The 20,301-nt window shown below is 42.7% G+C and overlaps 1 protein-coding gene across 8 annotated transcripts in view; it reads left to right on the top strand.

Annotated features, from left to right (window-relative positions):
- RUBCN (rubicon autophagy regulator) overlaps positions 1-19,804 on the top strand; it is a 56,671-nt gene extending 36,867 nt beyond the window's left edge. For 3 of the 8 annotated variants that reach the window (XM_045540062.1, XM_045540066.1, XM_045540061.1), the window contains 13 exons: positions 469-584; positions 1,328-1,538; positions 2,203-2,304; positions 5,790-5,864; positions 11,491-11,551; positions 12,278-12,410; positions 13,051-13,196; positions 13,729-13,793; positions 14,261-14,499; positions 15,069-15,130; positions 15,605-15,758; positions 16,658-16,751; positions 16,981-19,804. In XM_045540062.1, coding sequence (XP_045396018.1) covers positions 469-584; positions 1,328-1,538; positions 2,203-2,304; positions 5,790-5,864; positions 11,491-11,551; positions 12,278-12,410; positions 13,051-13,196; positions 13,729-13,793; positions 14,261-14,499; positions 15,069-15,130; positions 15,605-15,758; positions 16,658-16,751; positions 16,981-17,159 — 1,637 coding nt within the window. In that variant the 3' untranslated portion in view covers positions 17,160-19,804. Of the gene's footprint in view, positions 1-468; positions 585-1,327; positions 1,539-2,202; positions 2,305-5,789; positions 5,865-11,490; positions 11,552-12,277; positions 12,411-13,050; positions 13,197-13,728; positions 13,794-14,260; positions 14,500-15,068; positions 15,131-15,604; positions 16,057-16,657; positions 16,752-16,980 lie in introns of those variants that run through there. The other 5 variants (XM_045540067.1, XM_045540064.1, XM_045540063.1 and 2 more) reach the window with 3 other exon arrangements.
- The last annotated feature ends 497 nt before the right edge of the window (positions 19,805-20,301 follow it).

Raw genomic sequence — 20,301 nt, 5'->3', positions numbered from 1 at the left:
TGGCTCTTTGAGTGGGTGAGAGGGACCTTGAAAAGAAGCCCTGGAACGTCTGGGCTTAATTATCAGAAGACAAGCTCTACATGGAAATCAGGCACAGGAGGAAGCCATTTGTGTCCTTTTCTCACTGTCAGTACAGGGTTTTTAAAATTTATTTCACTTACTTTTTCTTTTTTGTGGGGTAGGAGGGAAAGTATGTTGTCTTTAAATTTAGATGGTAAAAGGATTGTCTCCAGGCTCTATTTATTCCACCATTCTCCAACCAAGAGGTTTATTGCTTTGGGATTCTAAGAGTCTGAGTAATTCCTTTAGAAGGTAGACATCTTCTTTTCAACCTCTGATTCCCAGTTACCTGGGAAGACTCGGGAACATCTTTAGTAACAAATCTTCAGACTTCTCAAAGAAGCTTGGCTGTTACAGATTTGCATTTCAAGTCAAAGTTTTTTATATCCATATTCCATTTTCCCACAGAGGGTGGTCAGTACCAGTGCTCAGGGGAAGGCATGTTCCGAAGACCATCGGAAGGACAGTCACTCATCAGCTACCTCTCTGAGCAAGACTTTGGCAGCTGTGCAGACCTGGAAAAGGTGAGGAATCTAAGGGGCTGAAGAGCTCATGAGTTGGGACATCTGGCCTGAGGGTCTGTGGTGCCATTTGTCCTAATGAAATTTTGGGTACACAGCAGTGACATGAGTATAGACTATATAGTAAAGTTAAGTTCACAGTGAATATGAGCTCAGCAAGTTCTATTTCCAGGGAACTTTTCAGGAAGTATGTACTCCTTGTTGAGTCTAAAATATTATCGATTTTATCTTAAAAGCCAACCTAGGCAGAGAAACCTTGAATTTTTGCCCCATGATTGTTATTCCCTTGACCCTGGAACTTTAGGTAAATACTGTTTCCTGAACCAACACCTATATTTTGTTCCAAGGCTCAGATATGTATTATAATAAATAACATCCATGTAGCATTTTATAGCTTACAAAGCACTTTTATCTTGAGACATAGCATTTACCTTAATACTTCACATACAGGCATATGACTTTGGGAAAGAGCCTGATTGAAATCCTGGGCTCCTTCTCTGCCATATTTTTATGTAGAAAGTGGGACAGGAGGGGACAGGCATGGCCGGGTAAGAGAGCAAAGAGAATCTGGAACAGGTTTTCTGGCCATCAGCTTTCCTTATAATAAAAATGTATACTTCCCCTGGGTGTCTTCAATAAAAGCGGTACATATCTTGGAAGCTATACTTTCTAACATTATAATCAGTGAGGCATTCAGTATTCTAACCCCTTGCCGAGCAACTTCTTTGGTACTCTCCTTCCCCTAGGAGAATGCCCACTTCAGCATCTCAGAGTCCTTGATTGCTGCCATTGAGCTAATGAAATGTAATATGATGAGCCAGTGCCTAGAAGAGGAGGAAGTAGAGGAGGAAGACAGTGATAGAGAAATCCAGGAGCTGAAGCAGAAGATCCGCCTTCGGCGCCAACAGATCCGAACCAAGAATATGTTCCCCATATACCAGGAGACTGAGCATGGAAGTGAGTGAGGCTTATGACCACCTCTGTTCCCACATTTTTAAGGCTTCAGGATAAGGCTTGGTGCCTTGTGGGTGTTCATTTTGGTTTTTATTTGGGATATTATACCCAAACCAAGGGTTCCTCTACTGTCAGGAAGATAATTCTATGTTGTTCTGGTTTTTTCCTATAATGCTAAGAATACTCATCCTAGAGTTTGTCCATTTCCTACATCAGAAATACCTCCCTTTCAAAATAGGTTTCTTTTTTTTTTCTTTTGAGATAGGGTCTTGCTAAGTTGCCCAGGCTGGTCTCGAGCTACTGGGCTCAAGTGACCCTCCTGCCTCAGTTTCCTGAGTTCCTGATTCCTGGGATTACAGGCACATGCTACCATGCCTAACTTCAAAATAGGTTTCTGATTTGAAGAGAACTAAGAACCCTGGTCCCAGATTTGCTTCCCAGATAGTAGTACCTTCTGTTTACTTAAAACTTTCTAAAGGGATAAACCAGCAAGAAGTGCTAGTTTCCACTTCAACAGTATTACTCCCAGCCAAGGTTCCATTTCTTTTTGTTGAATTATTTATTTATTTACCACAATCCAGACATTGAGAGTACCAGGTCCCTTTTATTGTGATACCTCTTTCTGTCCTGTTTATTACTTGTTTTTTTTTTTTTTTAAACACAACAGGCTTTCGGGTCACCTCCAGCAGCTCCCAGTTCAGTTCACGTGATTCAGCACAGTTCTCTGATTCTGGCTCTACTGATGAGGTTGATGAACTTGAAATCCAAGGTAAAAGTGACACTTTGTTACAAGGGAGCTTTCATTACCTGTTTCTTTCAGTTTAGAATCATATAGGCTGGGAAGCTTTTCCTAAGTAAAAGATTTTCGTTATGGTCCATTATGGATTATTGTCAGCTATTTTTTTTTCTTTTTTTTTTTTTGAGACAGTCTCGCTCTGTTGCCTGGGCTAGAGTGCCGTGGTGTCAGCCTAGCTCACAGCAACCTCAAACTCCTGGGATCAAGCAATCCTTCTGCCTCAGCCTCCCGAGTAGTTGGGACTACAGGCATGTGCCACCGTGCCCGGCTAATTTTTTTTCTCTATATATTTTTAGCTGTCAAGAACATTTCTTTCTATTTTTAGTAGATACGGGGTCTCACTCTTGCTCAGGCTGGTCTCGAACTCCTGACCTCGAGCCATCCTCCCACTTCGGCCTCCCAGAGTGCTAGGATTATAGGCGTGAGCCACCGAGCCTGGCCCTATTGTCAGCTATTTTAAGGGACAGCCTCTCTTGCTAAAAACAAAACCCCTTCAAAATTTAAGCAGAAAAGAACACTGAAAGGAAGTGGTCCAGATGGAGTGGGCTGGCCGTTCGAGTCCTCAATTGTATCTTTCTCTTGGGTTTTCTCTCTGATTCTTTTGTCTAGCTCCTGGGGTTGGCTCATACCACATGAAATTAGAATCCTATTCTCTTGTGCTCTGTGACACAACTGAAATTGTTTCAAAGTGTTCAAAAGGAGCTTTTTGATAATCCTAAGAGAAAAGGACAAAAAGAATCCTGTGGGGGGGAAGCAAAAAAGGGAAAAAAAGTCCAGTTTATAAAATGGAGCTTTAATTTGTGTCATACCAGTGCTAACTTGCTTAGCAGAATCATAGGCTCTTTCTGTTGTTGTTATTATCGTTATTGTTGTTGTTAGCACAGAGAAGGGAAAGAATTCTAGTCTGGGAAGACAATTGTGTTAAATCAGGCTAATGTCCCATTGCTGCAAATCATAGATTTCTTCAAGTTCGCATCAGCAAAACAAACAGATAAACAAAAAAACAGTTCAGGGACATAAGCTCTTCCCTCATGGGTGAAACCAAGAGTAATTTCCTTACAGAGGTGAATTTTATCTATATCGTTCTCTACTATAACACACGCACGTGCACACACACACAGGCAAACTGTGTCTATAATTCTACATCATAACACTGGAACATGATGATGAATAGATCTTTTATTACATGAAGCTTTGATTTCCTTTTTATACCAATCTAGAGAACCCACTCACCTGCACAAACCTCCAGATGCAGGAGTCAGGTTTCTTCCCCCTTTACAAATTCAGTTTTTACACATATTTTCCAGGTCTCCAGGAAGTCTTTTTTTTTTTTTTTGAGACAGAGTCTCACTTTGTTACCCGGGCTAGAGTGAGTGCCGTGGCATCAGCCCAGCTCACAGCAACCTCAAACTCCTGGGCTTAAGCGATCCTACTGCCTCAGCCTCCCGAGTAGCTGGGACTACAGGCATGAGCCACCATGCCCGGCTAATTTTTTTGTATATATATTTTTAGTTGGCCAGATAATTTCTTTCTATTTTTAGTAGAGACGAGGTCTCACTCTTGCTCAGGCTGGTCTCGAACTCCTGACCTCGAGCGATCCACTCGCCTCGGCCTCCCAGAGCTAGGATTACAGGCGTGAGCCACCGCGCCCGGCCTGGGAAGTCTTGCTTCTGTGTTCTCCTTAATGTATCTGATTCCTTTTCATGACAATAATAGGTAGTTACCTAGAACTCCATTTTTTTCTTTGTTTATGTATGGTTTTCCAGTAATTCTCCAATTCTTCACCACTAGCTAGGTGTCCTACAATTCAATTCTGACACTACCTGGAGTTAGCACAGATCCCACAGGTTAAGGGTACAGGGTACAGTCCTACGAGATTAATCCCACTTCCGATGCCAGAGATAAGTAGGGCCACCTGGCTACCTGCACTTTTGCTTGACTGGCTACAAATTCAGGCATTCCCATGACCCCCTTACCCCTATGTTCAATAATTCATTAGGGCCGGGCGCGGTGGCTCACGCCTGTAATCCTAGAACTCTGGGAGGCCAAGGTGGGAGGATCGCTCGAGGTCAGGAGTTCGAGACCAGCCTGAGCAAGAGCGAGACCCCATCTCTACTAAAAAAAAAAAAAAAAAAAAAATAGAATAATTCATTAGAATGACACAAAATTTAGGAAAGCACTATACTTATGATTATAGTTTATTATAAAGGATACAAATAAACAGCTATGTGAAGAGGTACGTAGGACAAGGTCCTGAAGAGTCCTGAGCACAGGAACCTTTGTCCCTGTAGAGTCAGGGTGCTTCACCTTCCCAGTGCATTGATATGTTCACCAACCAGGAAGCTCCCCCAAACCTCTTCGTTCCAAGTTTTTTATTGAAATTTATTATGCAGGCATGATTGATTAAGTCATTGGCCATTGGTAATTGAACTCAATCTTCAGCCCTTCTCCCCTTCGTGGAGGTGAAGGGGGAGTGAAAGTTCAAATCCTTTAATCATGTGACTGGTTTTTCTGATGACCAGCCCCTATTCTGAAGCCATCTAGGGGCCTGCCAAGAGTCATCTTATTAGTATACACTCAGGTATGATTGAAAGTGGACTCTTTAAATAATAAAAGTCATTGCTATGATTCAGGATATTCCAAGGGTTTTAGGAGATCTGTGCCAGGAACCAGGGACAAAGATCAAATAAATTTCCTTATACCATAGTCTATGATTGACTTGATCTTGTAATTAGAAGAAAATATGAGGGTTCTGCCCTGTGTCTCAGGATCAGTAGTCAGAATTTCATGAGGGTAATATTAATGTAAATTGAGAACATTCTGCTTTACTGGGTGTGGAGCAGTCCACTTGACTATTAATATTAACTCTGTTTCCTGAAGCAAAGCAGGGAGCCAGAGGCAGCGATTCAGTCTGGAAGGAGCCTGCCTATGGGAAACAAAAAGTGCACTCCTGTTGGAAGTGTTGCTGCAGCTGTGTGCCCTGAAGAGATGTTTAACCAGCTAATTCTCTAGTCAGTTCAGAGCAGAAATCCTTAAAGGAAAAGACCTTAAGACAGGGTTTCTTAACCTCTAGACTGGATAATTCTTTGTTGTGAGGGATTGTGCTGTGCATTGTAAGATGTTTAGCATCATCCCGGCCTATACCAACTAGATGTCTCTAGTACCCTCCTCCCCAGTCAAGACAATCAGAAATGTCTCCAGATAGTACCAAAATCACCCCTGGTTGATAACCACTGCCTTAGGAGATTCTTGATGTTAGGCTGGTATGGGAGCAATAACTATCTTCCAAACTATAGTGAGTACCTACCTGTGGATGTAACTTCTTAAAAGCCATTTCATCTTTTTAAGCAAAGGTCATGTTCTGATTCCAGGAACATGTGGTATAGAACTGTCATTCTCGTCAGTTTACTTCCTGTCAGAATACTAAAGGGCCCCCTTTTATAATCATTATTACACAGATGATAGCGAAGGATCTAACCTGACTCACATGTCAAAGAATGGACTCTCAGTGTCGATGGCCTCGATGTTCTCAGGTAGCCTGTGTTGGAAGTGTGGATGTGCTTATACATGCATGTGCCTAAATATTGTAGCACCTTTTTTGTATCAAATGATCATGTGATACCTGTCAAGGTTATGAGGACTTTAGGGTCTGGAGAACTAGTTGGAAAAAACTGAATGTAAGCCAGAACAAGCCAGGAACAATTTAGGTATTCAAATACTCTTCATATGACTCCAGCAATCCTCATCAGTAAGTTTGTCCTTGGTGATTATTCCCTGCAATGATGATTTTAGAGTAAGTGGTCATTGTGACTGATAGAGACAATGGACAGTTTAGAAATGAATGGTAATATGAAGAATTTTGTTTCGAACCTATACTAAGCTCCTGCTACACATTCAGATAGCAAAAGTGGGATAGAATGCTATGAAGCTTAGTGTCTTTTGAATTTGAAGAGCCAACTTTCAGAAAGCTATCTTTGCTTGGTACTTCATATAGAATTAGGATTTACTGGTATAAATTCTATAATTTATAGGATTTACTGCTATAAATATTGGTTCTTAGTAATTGCTTTGTGATCTAAACAAGTAGGCTTTCTGTAGGTGTGGTTAACTAAACGCAAGTTGCAGTTTTCTACTCAAAATGGTTTTAAAACACATAAACAACATAACTCTACTTTAGATTTCTTTATTGCTTTCTGTTCTTTGTCATCTGTTTCTGGTCTTTCAAAAAAATGTTTATTTTATATGTTTTAATGGTTTTTTTAAGAGACAGAGTCTTACTGTGTTGCTGAGGCTGGAGTGCAATGGCACAATCCTAGCTCACTGCAGCCTTGAACTCCTGGGCTCAAGCAATCTTCTTGCCTCAGCCTCCCCAGTAGCTAGGACTACCGGCATGTGCCACTATGCCTAGCTAATTTTTTGTAGAGACGGAGTCTTGCTTTTTTCTCTGGCTGATCTCAAACTCCTGGCCTCAGGTGCTCCTCCCACCTTGGCCTCCCAAAGCACTGGGATTACAGGTGTGAGCCACTCTGCCTGGCCTGTTTCTGGTCTTTAATCAAGTTTGTTACTGGTACCAAATTCTTTCTAAAAAGTGCCATTATACTTTGCATTAGCAATCTTCCTAATCATGTCTAGAGGTTTATAGACATGTTTCTTTTTGGTCACTTTAAGTAATTTATACTGTTGAATAGTCTTTTGGGATACCATCAGAGGAAGGTTATCAGAATCTATAATACTTTTGAAAAAAATTAAAGGACTTAAGCATCATATTGTGGACATCGTCTGTGATAAATACTCATCGTATTGTAATACTCTGCTTAATGTCATCACCTTTCTTAGATCCTGGCCATATGGAACAGAAGTGTTTATGAATAAAATAGATTTGGAAGTTACTTTCACCTAGCAATAAAGTAGATATAAACCTTGAGATCATAAAAAGCTTATTCATAAAAAAGCTTTGTATTAATCAACATCTATTTCTTTATTTTTAAAAATTTTTTTGCAGCGTTATCTTTCAGAAATGATATTTTTTTAAAAGCAATTTTACTGTGGTATAATTGTGGTATTATACTGTGGTATAATACTGTGGTATAATTTTATATATCATAATTCCCCCACTTCAAGTATACAACTCAATGATTTTTAGTAAATTTACCAAGTTGTACAACCATCACCATAATCTAATTCTAGAACATTGTCATCTCCCCAGTAAGATCCCTTGTGCCTATTCACAGTTAATTCCAGTTCCCACCCTCAGCCCCAGTCAACGACTAATCTACTATAGATTTGCCTTTTCTGGACATTTCATATAAATGGAATCATAATATGTGATATATAATCTTTTGTATCTGGCTTCCTTCACTTCATCTATTTCTGCTGATGGTATCTGCTACATTGGTTTGATATTATTCATAAGTTTCCAAACCCAGACAGTCTTTTCAACTTCTTTGGTTTTTGTTATCCTTGTTTTTGGGTTTTTTTTCCCCCCTCTATATCCTCTTCTATTAAGGCTTCATCAATACTTCTTTATCTTCCTTTGTAGATTCTTCTAGAGTTTCAGTCTTCTGCATATGTGTATCTCAAGGTCCAGTCAGGAGACAGAAACCACTGAATAAGGAAAGTTTAATATAAAGAATTATTAGCTATAATGGGAAACTGATGTAATAAGAGGTTGGCTCATGAGAAGTAAAGGGAACTCTAAAGAATACAGGAGAGCAGGTAAGAGATAGCGCATCTGGGGAAGGAACAAATGAGGCTGAGATCCAGATCTCCTGGCTTACTGGATGGTGGAGAAGTTCTCTGAAGCACAGAGCTGCCCCAAGGTAGTACCAGGGGACACTATCCATGAGGAGATGCCATGCCAACAACTCTCACTAGGAAACTGCTCTCTAGGGTGCTGGGAGAGGCTGCCCCCAGGGAGGTGTTGGGCCTGAGGACTCAAGGAGTACTGGGGAAAATAGTTCATGCGGAGGTGCTAGGCCTATGGTACTCACTGTAAAGCTCTCCCAGGAAGCTGTCCCAGGGGGTACCAGGGAGAGCTATTTATGAGAGGTACCACTCCTGGCACTCTGCTGCAGAGCTGCCTAAGGCATGCTTCCCCAGGGAAATTCACACGCACTACAGGGGTCAGCCTAGAGGAGCACACCAGAACCAGCATCCCTCAAGTGCCCTCTACTGACAGAGCTTAACATCGTGCCAGCTGGCAAAAGAACCATTTATGGGTCCAGCTCCATTATCGCAGAGCAAGCAAAAATAAGCACAGATTTGGAGCTGAAAAGAAATAAATTGATAGCTGGTATAATATATAAGGAGGAAAGTTCGTGAACTGTATTTTATGACAAGTTTTAAAATTATAGCCAATTCAAGGCAATCAGTTGTTTCTCCTCCTACCCCTGCCTTTTTAATCAATTTTTTTCTTTTTTTAAAACAAGGATAATTGTGGTTCTCTGCTTTAAAGTGTTTCCTTTTGAGTTAGCAGTTATAGAAAATTCATTAGAGCTGGATTCCCAGATGTATTGGATTTGACCTTACCTGCTAGAAGGAAAGCAGGATGGGAACCAACATCAAACTGGCCAGTAAAGTCTGAGGCTGACTCTTCCTGTGCCTCACTTATTGTGTTTAAACATTTGCATATTTTGGTAAGGTACCAAGGTTTTAACCAGTTCTTGCCTGATCACCCAATACCAGTGTCTGGACATGCAGCAAATTCTTACAATATGTCATTGTTTTTGTTGTTGTTTGTTTTGATATTTTTTAACTTTTTTCAGTCAGTAATAATAGCCTTATCCTATCTAAAGCATTAAAACCACTTGAAATCAGATCGCTTGAAAAAATATATGTTTTTGTACAAAAAAATCAAATAAAAAGTTTCATAATTATATTTAATTCCACTTGAAGGGTTAGTTTCTTGGAATTCTTCTAAAGTGCTCTCATTTGGGGTACATTTAATCCATCCAGTTGAATAGCTTCCTCCTCTCTCTTTTCTCCTAAATTATTTATCTATCTTAGACCCTGGTCTACTTTAACTCAGATCCTTAACTCATGTTCCCACCATGTCAACTTAGTCATCTGCTTGAACTGACCAGAGAGTCAGCAAGAAATACTACAGACCCACTATCCATAAAGCTCTATGGTACTTGACCAGTGTCAAGTGTCATGTCCGCTTTGAAATCAAGTGCTACCTCTCCCCATCCACCCCTGACAGTAAGAGTTTTACCTCCAAAGCCATGTGGTCCTCTGTACTCTTGGAAGTATTGCTGATTAGCTAGGAACTCCTGCACATACCTCTGACCTTATTGTGCCTCTGATAAAAAAAAAAAAAAAAAAGGAGGAAACGTGATAAATATATTTTCTAAAAACAAGGGAGTGATATTTTTTCTTGCAAAGAAAAAAAGACTTCTTCTCTGTGAGGATAAAGAACTTTTAAATAGTTTTATGAAGACAGAGGTTCCTTAGCAACCATGAATTATCACTCACCCCTCTTCTCTCTAATGTGTACTGTTTCCTTTAATAACCTGGGACTAAAGTAACAGAAGTGGTTAGCTCTTTATTCAGGGCTATCTGTCTAAGCTTTAAATTTGTGAAAGCTTTTAACTGCTTTTAGCCAATCAATCATTTATTTAGGAACTATTTTCTGTAAAGCTATTATGTACAAAGCACTGTGAGAGTTACTAGGACAAGCCAGTACTTATGTACAATCCATGGCAGTGTAAGTGTTATCTGAAGATATGTTGCAAACCAAACGGTCTATGACGGTCTAGTCTGCTGTTTCCTACTCTTTTTTTTCTTTTCTCTAATAGCACCAATTAGATGGAAATAGACAGCTAGCAGTGCATTGGGATCTGGGTTTTGGTGCTGTAAGTTCAGACAGAAAATATGATTATATATGAACATCTTTGTTGTTAAATAAAATAGGCTTTGTTAATTTCTACCAAAAATGTATTGTCCTGTTTTTCTGTGCTTAGAGAGCATATGAAAGCACAGATTTCAATCCTGTTATCTTACTCATGAATATAGCTTTGAAGACATTAGTTTGTCAGCAATATTATTTGAGTATATGCTTGTATACAGAGTCCTGTGTTAGGTATTTTAGAGCCAAAAGAAGAATTAGAGACAATCTCATTTCCTCACAAGGAGATTTTATAATCTAGTTGTACATATAAAAAAATCTATATACAGGGGAAACATTTGAGGAACAATTGAGCTACCCATGGCCAAGTGCAGAGTGATGTTATACAAGTTTAGTGCTCTATTGAGTGCTCAGACACAGTAGATTGATCATTGTGTAAGCTTAATTAGGAAATAAAGGTATTTTCACTGGGCATCGAAGGAAGAGATGGTATTTATCAGAACAGTCTTGTTTTCATGACTTGGATAGGCTCTATCTTCCTTTCTTGAACATGACTGCTGTATTTCACATTTCCCTCCGTCAAAAGTGTTTGGGTAGATGAGGTCTCTGGAGGTTCAGGCATGTTATTTTTAGAAATCCTCTTCTTAAAGATGGGGTCTCTCTGTGTTACCCAGGCTGGAGTGCAGTGGCTATTCACATGTGCAATCATAGCATACTACAGCCTCAAACTCCTGGGCTCAAACGATCCTTCTGCCTCAGCCTCCTAAATTGCTGGGAGTACAGTCATGTGCCACAGCACCCAGCTTCCACATACATTTAGTGAGTAACTCCTACAGCACAAGTTATGTGTTAAGTACTAATTCTTTTATATATATAAAAAGGGGCCAGATGGAGGTATGGCCTCTGTGAGCTTGCCATTTAAGAAAGCTTGAGATTTAGAGAATGAGGGAGAAATTTGAATCATTCATTTTGTATTTCTGCTTGCTAGAGGTTGTGTCCCTGTGTGCCTTAGGATGATTTCTTTTCTCACTCACTGTTTTATACCAAGTCTGGGTTTTTGTTTCCACTTGGATTTGTAACACTTTGACCTTTTCAGTGCTATGCATAATGTCACTAATTCATTCTGGTTTTGACTTGAATAGAGCTAAATTATAAGTTGTGTTTAGTGCTTCACCTGCTCCTTATCCTGCCTAGAATGTAGCACCTACCTGCTACCCTGAGTGCTTAGCTTACAGAATGCCTTGTGATGGTTTCATTATCCCTTACCCTCGCCCTTTCCATTCCTGCTCCCCTCATCTCTGGTTTCCGTTTAGATGCTGACATCAGAAGGAGCACAGCCTCAAGCAGCAAATCCTTCAATTCTTCTCAGTCCTTGTGAGTACTTTTTTTTTAAATAAAATTTTGGGATATGTGAAGAGACAGGCCCAGTTCTTTGCATGTGGGTAGGAACAGTCATGGGAAAAGCCATCCAAATTCACAGAGAGGCAAGGTTAAAGTGACAGGCCTGCCTGATAGTGATAAGCCCAGGGGGAGAGAGCAGAAGTTCTTTGGCCCAAACAGGATGGACTATCATGGAGGCAAAGCTCAAAATATGAATTGTTCCTCCTTGGCTAACTCTGATCATAACCAGAGCCCCAGAAAAGAGAGCAGTGATCATGATTTTTGTTACGAAATCAAATTGAACAGGTTCTACATTGTAGACCCAAGTAGGGAAAATAATAGCTCATTTAGGAGAAAAAATAGCTCTTTATAGTCCACAGAGCTGTTTTACTTGCTTTATTTTGTAAGCAGGCATTATTATCTCCATTTTGCAGTTAAAGAAACTAAGGTTCAGAGAAAGGAAGGGAGAGTCCTTAATTAGCTGTGCCATGTAATACCAATAAGTAGAATTTGAACCTAAGTCTTAGGACTGTAAGACCAGTATATTTGTCACTGCACATGTGTGAGAAGATGTTGAGAAAAGCAGCTGAGCAGACTAGGGTGCTGCGAGTGTTCTCTCAGCCCAGAAGTTCCTGTGTATGATACCAGGCCCTGAAGGGAAGGCTCCCATCTGCCTATCTTGTCCCCACGCTCAGCTTTCCTTGATTCTCTCCTTTCCAGCTCCCACTGCTTCCTACACTCCACATCTGCTGAGGCCGTGGCCATGGGGCTCCTGAAGCAGTTTGAGGGGATGCAGCTTCCAGCTGCCTCCGAGCTGGAGTGGCTAGTCCCAGAGCATGATGCTCCTCAGAAGGTAGGCTCTTCAGCTCTTCTTCCTTACCCAGGAGGCTTTGAGCCTTTCTGATCTTGTTCTCCTTTGTCATGTGTCCCCAGTCTAGAAGGAGCCTGTGTGGTTCCTTCCTTACTCATAGAAGCCATTTATTACAAATGTGTTGAATGAATGTATGAATTAGTGAATACTTGCTTGCCTAGATTTTCCCTAGCAATCGTCAAAACAAGAGATAAAGGTTCCTTCACTGTCCTTATTCCATATGACTGCTCACTAGACCCAGAGGCGCAACTGTTGTTTTGTGACTGCCTTTGAGACACTGTGAAAGTGAATTGTTCAGACTTGTCTTCGCTCTGCCGTTGAGTCTCAAAGGCATGAAGCACCTGGCATACCAAGGGTCCTGAGATGAGTGCAGGGACATCATCAGCAGTGGGTACCACCACCTGGGATGCTGGCTTTGATTGCTTCTTGGAACCCACGGCCCTCACTTCCAATATCCTGGTGCCTCCTGGTTGGTTTTGAGGGCCAGGGTTTCCTAAGCCCTTACCCTGTGGTATTCCTGAAATGTCTTTCGTGAACTATGCTCTGTCATGTCCAGAAGCGTGAAGCATGTGCGTTTCCCCAGACTATGCATGTTAGCTCACCCTGTGCTTTTCTCCTGTAGCTCCTGCCCATCCCTGACTCATTGCCCATCTCACCGGATGATGGGCAGCACGCTGACATCTACAAGCTGCGTATCCGTGTTCGTGGCAACTTGGAGTGGGCCCCACCGCGGCCTCAGATAATTTTTAATGTTCATGCAGCCCCAACGTGAGTAGCCAGTGTCTCTGCCCTCTGGAAAACAGATACATCCTCTTTGGATTGTCAGGGCTTTCTCCTGTCCCTGTTGTCTCTGCCTCCAGCTGTACTTCACACACAATTCTGTCCATTTAAAGGCAGAGGAAGAGGATTATCCATTTTGTCCTTAAGTTCTTACTCCAAATCCTCCTCTTCCTTCGCAGAGCTAATTGGAAATGAGGGCTTTTTTTCACTGGCATGCCTCACCTGTTGCCTTCCTCCCAGTAGATTTGTGAGCTTACTGGTTTTTCTTTTCCTTTTAAGATGGATGGATGCTTTTTTCTCCTGTTGTTCTCTCCATTTTACTATTTCTCATCCCTTACAGTTGTCCAGAAAGTGTGGTTCATTATTAGAGAGAGTCACTGCCTAGACCTAAATCCTAAGAGGTGAATTCCCCTCCTTTCCCACACTTCATAAGAGTTCTATGTTTGTATCTTCATCCTTCACACCTCAGAGGCTGCATGCACCTGCTATTTTCCAATCCCCTCTCCTTCCCCCTCCTTAGGAGGAAAATTGCTGTGGCCAAGCAGAATTACCGCTGTGCGGGATGTGGCATCCGTACTGACCCTGGTGAGTATCTTCTGCTACCACCATACTGCCTCCAAGGGCTTTACCCTCTCCCACACCTAGGACAGAGGGCTTATCAGAGGTAGTAAGAGAAGGTGACAGGGCAGAATTGCAGAAGGGGAAAGAAGGGGCCTGGAGGGGAAGGGTAGGACCAGGCACAAGCACTGACAATCAGAGGGAAATTATTTCTGGGAGCACATTACCAGCATTGTTTACTGGAGAAAGTTGGGTAGTTTCAGCTAGATTCTTGGAGACTGATTCTTGGCAGATTTTGTTTGTTTCCGCATTGGCCTCCTGGGTAGGACGTAGGTCCCACAGGCCCCACTATGTGGGTTTCTGTCAGCTTTGGGGAGCCCACTACAGGTGGCTGGAGGCCACTGGCTGTCCCTCCCTGCCCTTCAAGGGAGTAGCCTTACCAGCTTATAGGTGGAAAAGACTCATCTGGCCCTTTGGCTTTCCCATTTTTCAAGATTATATCAAGCGGCTGCGGTACTGTGAGTACTTGGGCAAATACTTCTGTCAGTGCTGCCATGAAAATGCCCAGATGGTCATCCCCAGCCGGATTCTGCGCAAGTGGGACTTCAGCAAGTACTATGTCAGCAACTTCTCCAAGGACCTGCTGATTAAGATCTGGAACGATCCTCTCTTCAATGTGCAGGACATCAACACTGCCCTCTATAGGAAGGTCAAGCTGCTCAATCAAGTCCGAGTAAGACCCTTGAAAAGGCCACATTAGAGATTCTTACCTTTCTCCTCTCCTCAGCCCGTCCCTCTGTTCACACAGGACTTTCCAAGCTCACCACACCTCTCATTATCACAGTTTCAGAGCTGTGACCATGTCATTATTCATGGTCTCCCTGTGTACTTTCTTAATCTCTTCTCATTTCCCAGGTATCTCTCTAGTCAGAGCTTCAAACCTGGCAATGGCAGCTCTGAAACTATAGATAGTGCTTAATGGCAAAAGCAGAATTTCTCCCTTCACTGAAAATATTACTGAGTGGAGAATTGGGTATTAAGTGGGACATTCAAATTCTGGAATTCTCAGCTACTCTGGGCTATGTTTGTGATTTGTACAGACTGACCTGGCAGAGGGGCCTTCCCAGAATGGAGGTCACTTTGAAGCAGGTTGTTGAGTTAGACAGAGGTGTAGAGGACAGTCTGATCTGCCTGCTGCGTGCAAAACTTCCAGACCTCCAGGGTTTAAAGGCACCGGTCTTTCTAACAGTTGATTCTCTCCTCTTCCCCACACCCGCCACCCCACCCACACTTTCTCTTCAGCTGCTGCGGGTCCAGCTATATCACATGAAGAACATGTTCAAGACATGCCGGCTGGCCAAAGAGTAAGTCTTGTGTGGAGGCCAGAATCCTTTGGTGGAGTGAACGTCTCTGAAAGGGACATGTCCCAGCAGTTGGCTCTTGTTATGTGAAAGAGAGTAGAGGGATTTTGCAGAAATGTAAATGGTAAATGAGAAGCCATAGCAGTAACTGTATCTGTATTCTTCTCTCTTAAAGGGGAATCTGTGGGTCTTCTATCCAGGGTAGGCCACCACTCTTTGAAAGCTGGCATGGGTCACTCTGCAAGAGATTATAAATAAGTCACTTCTGTCATCCAGACACCTGGTAGTGTGGGAAGGCTGAGGTGGCCTGGAACACTTGGGCTGGCTGAATCTTGCTTTATCTTTAAAGCAAGATTACTTATTACTTTATCTTATTACTTCATCTCTCCTGCTGTTCTGGGTAGGGAACCTTCTGCTATCATGTGCCACACAAAGTGTTCATTCTCTCCCCTACCGCCTTCCCCTCATTTCCTGTAGGCTTCTGGATTCTTTTGACACAGTCCCAGGCCACCTGACAGAAGATCTCCACCTGTACTCACTGAATGACCTGACTGCAACCAGGAAGGGGGAGCTGGGGCCCCGGCTTGCTGAGCTCACCAGGGCAGGGGCTGCCCATGTAGAACGGTGCATGGTGAGAAAGTCTTGCTTTAGCATGCAGCTGAGCCCTTGCTTAGGGAAATAGGGAGTGGGGTGGACCCAGGGTTCTTGCCTTTTAGCTCCAGGAAGTTGACATGGCCAATCAACACTGTGAGAGAAACTGAAGAGGGTTCCTGTACCAGCTAAATCATCCAGATGTAAAGGACCTAGAATTAGAAGAGGAATTGGTGCTGGCATTGTCCCTGGGTAGTTCCAGGCAGGACTGAGCAGACCTCACTAAAGAATGTCATGAAGTGGGAGGAGAACCCTGGAATCTGGAGAGAGATTCTAATGTGGGTCTTAGCTTTATTATTTTCAATCACTGTGACCAAAAGAAATACTTTGTCTTCTCTGAAAGAAGATAATAACTATACACACTTTCCTCTCAGTATTTTTGAAGATTGTTGAAACAATTTACGTGATGGTATTTTGTAAGCTTTTTTTTTTTGACAAGGTCTCACTATATTGCCCAAGCTGGTCATGAACTCCTGGACTCAAGGGATTGTCCTACCTTAGCCTCCCAAATAGCTGAGACTACAGGCACGCACCACCACACCTAATTTTTTATATTTGTAGAGATAGGGTCTTGCTATGTTGTGCAGCCTGGTCTCAAACTCCTGGGCTCAAGTGATCCTCCTGCCTCAGGCTCCTGAGTCACTGGGATTACAGGCGTGAGCCACGGTGCCTAGCTCTTGTCTCCTCGTTAAAGCTTTGTGTAACCCCGCCCAGCCTGGCCCTAGTTTGGCTTTCATGTTTCTAAGTCCAGCCCAGGCTTCTTCACTTAGCCCACTCAATTTCTATTTATATTTTGCTCCTCCCTCCCTGGGGTTCACCCTCCTGAGCCAGTTCCTGATGTGCTCCCTCTATTTTGCTACGTGTCTCTTTCCTCCCCAGCTCTGCCAAGCCAAAGGCTTCATCTGTGAGTTCTGTCAGAATGAGGAAGACATCATCTTTCCTTTTGAGCTCCATAAGTGCCGGACCTGTGAAGGTGAGGGCTGGTGCTAGGAGTGGGACAAGCAAGACTGAACACAAAGCTCATTGATTTTCCTTGAGCCACCCTGTTAGCAAGAGTTTGGTTTGATTCAGCAGCTCCCTATGTTTCTCCACCAGAGCACTGAGCCATGGTGGTGAGAAGGGGCAGTGGCAGTGACTTACTTCCTGCTTGAGATAATACAAATTGTTTTCTTCTCTCTCTCTCACCTTCCCAACCTGAATAGAGTGTAAAGCATGTTACCATAAAGCTTGCTTCAAGTCTGGAAGCTGTCCCCGGTGTGAGCGGCTGCAGGCCCGGCGGGAGTTGCTGGCTAAGCAAAGCTTGGAGTCCTACATGTCAGACTATGAGGAGGAACCCACTGAAGCCTTGGCCCTAGAAGCCACTGTCCTGGAGACCACCTGAAGAAAGCACATTAAGCCCTCTACCTAGAGGCTGGGGTCATACATAATGCGGAACTGAGCCACGCTTTCAAGGACTTTCCCCACTTGGGGCTCTTTTTTTTTTTTTTTTTTTAATTATCATCATTATTATTTTTTATGCCTTGTCTGATGTCTGTGTGTAGTCAGATAGGTTGATGGGGTCCAGCCTGTTGTGACAGATAAACTGTAAGCACCAGGTATTCCCATCAGAACTGACATGTAGGTTCTTAAGGGAAGCTCTCTCTGTCAGGGGAATGGACAGCAAGACTCAATTCTTCTGGCATACATGGCCTTCTGTACTAGGACCAGATCTGGTTTCAGCCGTATCTCAAGTGTCACTTCCAGTTTTATTTTGTTTTAGTTCTGGACCTTCTGAGCCAGGCCTTTCTTAACCAACTCTCTTCTTTGCTGCTAAAACAGGGGGATGGAGTTTTCTCTCTTCTAATCCTAGAACAGGGTCAGACTCTGCCCTGATGAGGAGAAGCAGCAGAGAATGGGACTCCATCCTGGGCATTCTTTCCAGCTTATTTCAGTATTTGGGGGGCCATAAAGGCAGAATCATTACTATCCTAGAATCCTCAGAGACCTCAGAGAGGCATCCATGACTTCTCTGTTTGAAATATTCTAGGCATAGATGATCTCACAGTTGACTTTGTCTACTCCAGTGTGCTTGAAGCAAAGAACAGAACTTACACTTAGGCCTGGCCCATTTGTAGCCTTATACAACAAGCATAATTGAGGCTATAACTCTGTTGCTTAAAGGGGCATTTAGTCAGTGACAGGAGATGTTGACCTCCTCTTAGCTGTTAAGGTCTCTTTTAATCTAGTTCTTTGGTGAAAGTATGACCTTTCAAACTTAGGCAAGTCCCTAATGCCATACTAAGGTGAGGACAGAAACCCTGCACACCATCTTAGTGGGTCCCTTCCTACCCTGTCCTCTGTTAGATGGTCATTATGGTTCTGAGTAAAAGTATGGCCCAACTCCTTTCTCTCTCTCCTTCCTGCAGCAGAGCTGGGACCCTCCTTGGTGGCTGAGTGTCTCTTGCCTTAGTTTCTTTTGTCAAAGTTGGGGGGAAAGCTTCCTGCTATTAGTGGTGTTATAAAACTTGAAAGTTTGTGAATGCGTGTGAATGTTCTTGTGTTCTTGGGATAACAAGAGCCTTTATGCCAATTATGCACTTAACTCTTTATGTAGTTTGATGATATCTATATGTTCAGTCATCCTTTTCATATTACTGATTTAGCATTACCCCCATCCCCACCACCTTTTTAATGTGTGTTTCGAGGAGAAGAGTTCTTGGATGGGACCGTGTACCTTGGATGGGACCATGTACATGTCTGTGGTGGTCTTTCAAGTTGCTATAGCTTCTAACCTTTATGAAAAACACTGGTCAGGGTTGTTCTCCAACAGCTGGCAGCTCTGTGACCTGAATCCTGCACCATTTTTGTTCTGAGATTGACTTCTTCCTGTGTACCTGTCTTCCCATAGTTGGTTGCTAGTAGAAAAATGTTGGCCTGGGTGCTGCCCCAGGAAGCTGAACAGAAAGTTGCACATGGTGGGTGGAAGCTGATGAGTGCCTAAGCGGCAGGGAACAAGGAGTCTCACAAGGAAGTAGAAGGGGCATTAAGGTGATGTCCAAACTGAGGCTCCACCAGAACACGAGGGAACATGTAAGGAGTTGGCCTATGGTGTTGGTTCCTCTGCCTTAAACTTGGGATCTGAAGGATGGAAGACCCTGAGGCTGTTATCCCTTCAGTTCATAGTGAAGCTATAGAAGTCAAGGCCCAGCCCACTTTTGAGAGCTAACTAGAAACTCCTTGTCCTTCAAGGAGTTTTGGGAATGACCCCACAAAACTCAAGTCTCACTAAGGGCCAGACCCCAGATTCAAACCTGGGTTATAAAAATGGTGAGCTCTACTTCCAGTTTTGCTTTAAGTTACAAATCCACTCCTTACTCCAAGTCACTACACTGGAGGAGAGATGTACTGTCTTGTCCTGCCTGTTTCATATAAGCATAGGATGAAAAGATGAAAAATGCTGACACAGTTCCTAAAGCTAAACTCAAAAGCCTTATGAGCTCCTGATTTTCACTTATTTTTCTTCACCTACCCATCCTATCCCTTTAGATTCTGTACCTGTTTTAGTGACCCTGATGCTACGTTGTCATCACTTTCCAAACACCCATTTATTTATTTATTAGAGAGTGGAGGAAAAAGGGCAGAGGATGGGATGTTTTGAAAGCACTTTGCAATTTATCAGTATCTGAAAATCCCCTGCTGTTGTGGGGAAATTTTGAATGCACTGAAGAGAGTTCCTTCTAAATGAAATAGGAGGGAAATGTTCTTTTCTGTAAATAAAGAGAAAAACCAGTTTGCTTCCAGTGTAGAGACAAGATTCAAGACATAGCAGAAGAGTGGAAGGCAAATATTTTCCACTTAAATGAGGCTATTATTGACTTTCTCTGCCAAAGCTTTAGCACTTCTGTTGAATTAACATAAAAGGAGCAAGAGCCTAAACAGATATGTTCCTTGTGTGTACGACTTGTGTTTTGAACTGGATTCCACTTGCTGTAGTTCTTGCACAGCCTAACAGTTCGTTGTCATCTTTAATAAACTAAGGAAATGAAATTCTGCCTTTTGTTTGCCTGCCTTGACTGTTGAGTAATGGTATTGAGTGTCTACTGTGAAGAAGGCATGTCTGAAAATTAAGGTTTCTTTGTTATTATGCAGAGCAAGCTGGACCATACAAGTCCAGAAAAGTGAGTTGGAGTGCTTTGTCACGGACTTTCTATGAGACCTTCTGTGAATCACTTCACCTCTCTCGATTTCTGTTCCTTCATGTGTATAATGACAGGATTAGGCTTTGTGACACACAGTCCTTTCCAGTGCATGGGGTGTGTGCCCTCTGCCCATACCCTCGCTCTAACTGTCACATAAAGTGAGGTCAGTCTTCCTCTCTGCCAACACCTGAATTGTCTTAGATGCTTCAGTTCCTACTTCTGTGAGCATCTGCCTCTGGCTTTCTCTCTTATACTCCTGGTCTACTGGAGCTCCAGCTCCACCCTGCAACTTTTTAAACATTTCCCCTTAGATATCCCCTTGTCATCTCCAACCAGTATGAGTAT

Source organism: Lemur catta, chromosome 1 (genome assembly GCF_020740605.2).
Source record: "Lemur catta isolate mLemCat1 chromosome 1, mLemCat1.pri, whole genome shotgun sequence".
Taxonomy (NCBI): Eukaryota; Metazoa; Chordata; class Mammalia; order Primates; family Lemuridae; genus Lemur; species Lemur catta.
The sequence above is the reverse complement of the archived record's forward strand: the minus strand, read 5'-3'. Positions and strand labels throughout refer to the sequence as shown.